The 3,502-nt window shown below is 35.0% G+C and overlaps 1 protein-coding gene across 1 annotated transcript; it reads right to left on the bottom strand.

Moving 5' to 3' along the window:
* Nucleotides 1-425: 425 nt before the first annotated feature.
* LOC130283175 (uncharacterized) lies at nt 426-3,229 on the bottom strand. Its single transcript, XM_056532378.1, has 3 exons — nt 3,187-3,229; nt 2,779-2,820; nt 426-1,067 (listed from the first exon to the last, which is right to left on the bottom strand). Exons 1-3 carry the CDS (start codon nt 3,227-3,229, stop codon nt 580-582), a joined length of 573 nt encoding a protein of 190 aa, XP_056388353.1. The 3' UTR covers nt 426-579.
* Nucleotides 3,230-3,502: the final 273 nt, after the last annotated feature.

Genomic DNA, 3,502 nt, shown 5'->3' with positions numbered 1-3,502 from the left:
AAAAAAAATGGTCAGAGCACAGTAGTGTTGAAAAAACAAACTCCTCCTTTTGTACTCAGCCACATGAAGGAGTCCATGCTTCTGTACACTAGGCAAACATTGTTATGTATTCATCACTTAGTTTATATTTTCATTGCTGCTAACCATCAGTACATTGGTACAATGGTTACCTGCAGGGGGCACACATTTTATGTCAGACTCAGAAAATGTATCTGAGTGACAGTATATGTCTCACTGATATTCTGATTCACTTAAAAAAAAAGAAAAACATTTGAATTTTGACCAACTGCAATTTTTGGCATCATTTAGAGCCCATCTCTAATTGTAACCTGAAGACTTTTTATTATGTTTTCTATAACTGCAGACAATAAGAAATGTTCTTCATATAACTAATAAAAGCAATCAGTCCTGATTTAGGCAGGTACTTAATTTATTTGTCAAAAATTAAGACATGTAATAGAAATTTTGATTTTTTTTGTACAGTTATTACATAATGATTTGATATTTATTTGATTATTCTTAGCATAAATGAACAGTGTTGAGTTATAGAATTTAGAAAGACTTTTCTGTGTCAAATATTCATTTCTTTACTCCACCTCCAAATCCACCTCCAAGTCCTCCTTTGGAAACCTCTCCACCATATCCTCCAATTCCATGTGAAACTTGTCCACCAAGACCTCCAGCTCCTCCCTTTCCTTCATATCCTCCTTGTGAAATTTGCCCACCGATTCCTCCAGCTCCTCCCATTCCTTCATATCCTCCTTGTAAAACTTGTCCACCGATTCCTCCAGCTCCTCCCATTCCTTCATATCCTCCTTGTGAAACTTGTCCACCGGTTCCTCCAGCTCCTCCCATTCCTCCATATCCTCCATGTGAAATCTGTGCACCAACTGCTTGTGCAGCCTGTCCACCGAATCCTCCAGCTCCTCCAATTCCTCCATGTGAAATCTGTGCACCTATTCCTCCAACTTCTCCAATTCCTCCTATTCCTCCTATTCCTCCATGTGATATTTGTGCACCTATTCCTTGACCTTGTGACTGACAAGGATCAACGACAGCACAGGGATCTAATAAAAAGAATTACAACAGAATTGTTAGTTAGTTGAATTTTGTTTCACAAAAGTACATGCTTACAAGAAGGCTGTGTATATTTCTTTAGGAAAGTACTATATGCAGATAAAAAAGGAATTAAGGAATGCATAATCTGAAAATTTTAAATCACTAAATGGTCAACTAATGCTCAAGTTATTTGACAGCCCCAATTTTTTTTTTATTTTTTCTAAATAAGAAAAGATGCTGAAACAAGCCACATCCATATTATTGGAAAAGGGAAAAAAATCTGCTTTGTCACTGATATTTAGAATTTATTATACATAATTTACTCCAGTTTTATTCACAGAGAATTCTGGGTCTCTATGACAACAATCTTATAGTTCCAAGGTAGAAATGGTCAGAAAGTGCTTTTATGTAGTGCAGCCAGGGTTATATTTACCTGTAGTCTGAATATACTGTTGTTATTTGCATCATGTATATGGCTTTTAATGAATTAATAAATTATTTGTCACTTTAATATTACCTTTACCTATATGTCTCCTTTTGTTGTATGGAGTATGGAGTTTTTCACTTCTACTGTATTTCATTTTTATACATTGTCAGCCATTAATTTATGCTGCCTCTTTCATTGCCTGCTAAAGTTATATATTCAGTATCATGTTATTTTTAGGTCTAAATTCATGCGCTGATTAATTTAAAATATACATTTAACGTGGATTGAACTAAATTTTTTCTGATACAGAGCTTCAAATCCCTTGTATAAACATAAATGTGTGCTACTTAGCTTCCAGATTAATTTATCAGGATAAGCTGTTTCATGTACATGACTGAGAGTCAAAGTTTTTTTGCTATTCTATACATAGATTTTCTAGATTTTCCCCAGATTTTCAACTGTTATTTTCTGTTGTTCCTGAGCTAGTAGGTAAAGATTATCTGCTATGATGTCTCCTATGCACTGCACACACACAAAAGAAAAGATAAGGTTCCCCTGTACCTATGTAGCACAACATGGGACATTATAGAGCAGTACTGAGCACTATATACATTGAATACACCACTGGGTGAGATATAACACTTGTTAGTACTTTTATTCCAGCCACTCCCTCTTTCTGCCCCTTCCTTCTCCATAGACTTGTAAAGGTAGTTGTAACCTGATTCTACAGATGGTTTCTAGCAGTTTTTTAAGACTGAATAATGAGTTTGGAGAGGAAAGAATCTTGACATATATAAAATATATTACAAAATGTCTTATGTTCCTTTGTACTATTAATTATGATTATTAAGTGTTGAAAAGTTAGTGGCCATTTAAATAGAACATTCTAATAACCTGTAGCCACCACTAGAGGGAACAAGGGAGCTTACAGCATAAGATCATATTATTTAATGGATAACAAGGTACAATAAGGTTTAAGCATTCAAGCTCCTGCAAAGTATATCTAGTACTAATCTGATAGATACTCTTCCTGCCAGCAGAGACTGCTGAAGGGAAGAAAAGAGAGAGGAAAATGATGGATGGATTTCTTTCCTCTCCATGAACTGAGGGGAGCTTTCTGGAACATGCCGTGTATATGACAATATTTCATATTGTGAATAATTCAAAGTACCTGCTTGACAGTGTAATGGACTATCATTTTTTAAGTGTAATATTAGTCAAAGCTTTAAATCCTAGACTGACAACCCTGATCATGTTTACTCCAAATTCTTATGCTTTATTTATGTTCATACCTTGGCATTGTACTGGTTCACATTGTTGTACTGGAGCACATGCTAAAAAGAAAAAATGGAAACATTAAAACACCCTACCTTAGTAGCAGAATGTAACAAAAATATTTCTGTTATATACCATTAAAGGCAATGCTTGACCACTTATAGGCAACCTTCAGCACTGCAGATGTTTTGGACGTCATATCCCATGATGCATGATGCTTTGTCAGCATATAGGCTATAAGAGCATCATGGGAGTCCACAACATCTGAAATGATCTAAAATAAAAATTCAATGCTGTAAACTGCCTTGATTTAAAAAATGACAAATTTTAATCCTGTTGTGTTGTGTGTGTATATAGCTTTAAAAGGACTTAAAGACAGTATGGTAGCAAAAAGAGGAAGCAGATTGAAGACAGTAACATATTACTAAGGATAGCACTGCAGAGATGGATTGCAGCCTGTAACCACATAGACACAAAGGGGAAGATTTATCAAAACCTTTCTAGAGGAAAACTTGCTCAGTTGCCCATAGCAACCAATCAGATCGCTTCTTTTTTATTTTTGAAAAGGCCTCTGAAGAATGAAAGAAGCAATCTGATTGGTTGCTATGGACAACTCAGCAACTTATTCTCTGGACAGGTTTTGATAAATCTCCCCCATAGTATTGCATAAAGCTGTTGACTTACAACACCAGCATCTTTTTTTAAAAATCATAACTATTTGTAAATTTTCTGTTTGTAAAA

This window comes from Hyla sarda, chromosome 7 (assembly GCF_029499605.1).
Source record: "Hyla sarda isolate aHylSar1 chromosome 7, aHylSar1.hap1, whole genome shotgun sequence".
Classification (NCBI taxonomy): Eukaryota; Metazoa; Chordata; class Amphibia; order Anura; family Hylidae; genus Hyla; species Hyla sarda.
The sequence above is the reverse complement of the archived record's forward strand: the minus strand, read 5'-3'. Positions and strand labels throughout refer to the sequence as shown.

Coding starts and splice junctions, on each gene's coding strand:
- LOC130283175 (XM_056532378.1), bottom strand. CDS start 3,229: ATGTGGTTACAGGCTGCAATCCATCTCTGCAGTGCTATCCTTA. Junction 2,821..3,186: donor TCTCTGCAGTGCTATCCTTA/GTAATATGTTAC, acceptor TTTTCTTTTTAG/CATGTGCTCCAGTACAACAA. Junction 1,068..2,778: donor TGAACCAGTACAATGCCAAG/GTATGAACATAA, acceptor TCTTTTTATTAG/ATCCCTGTGCTGTCGTTGAT.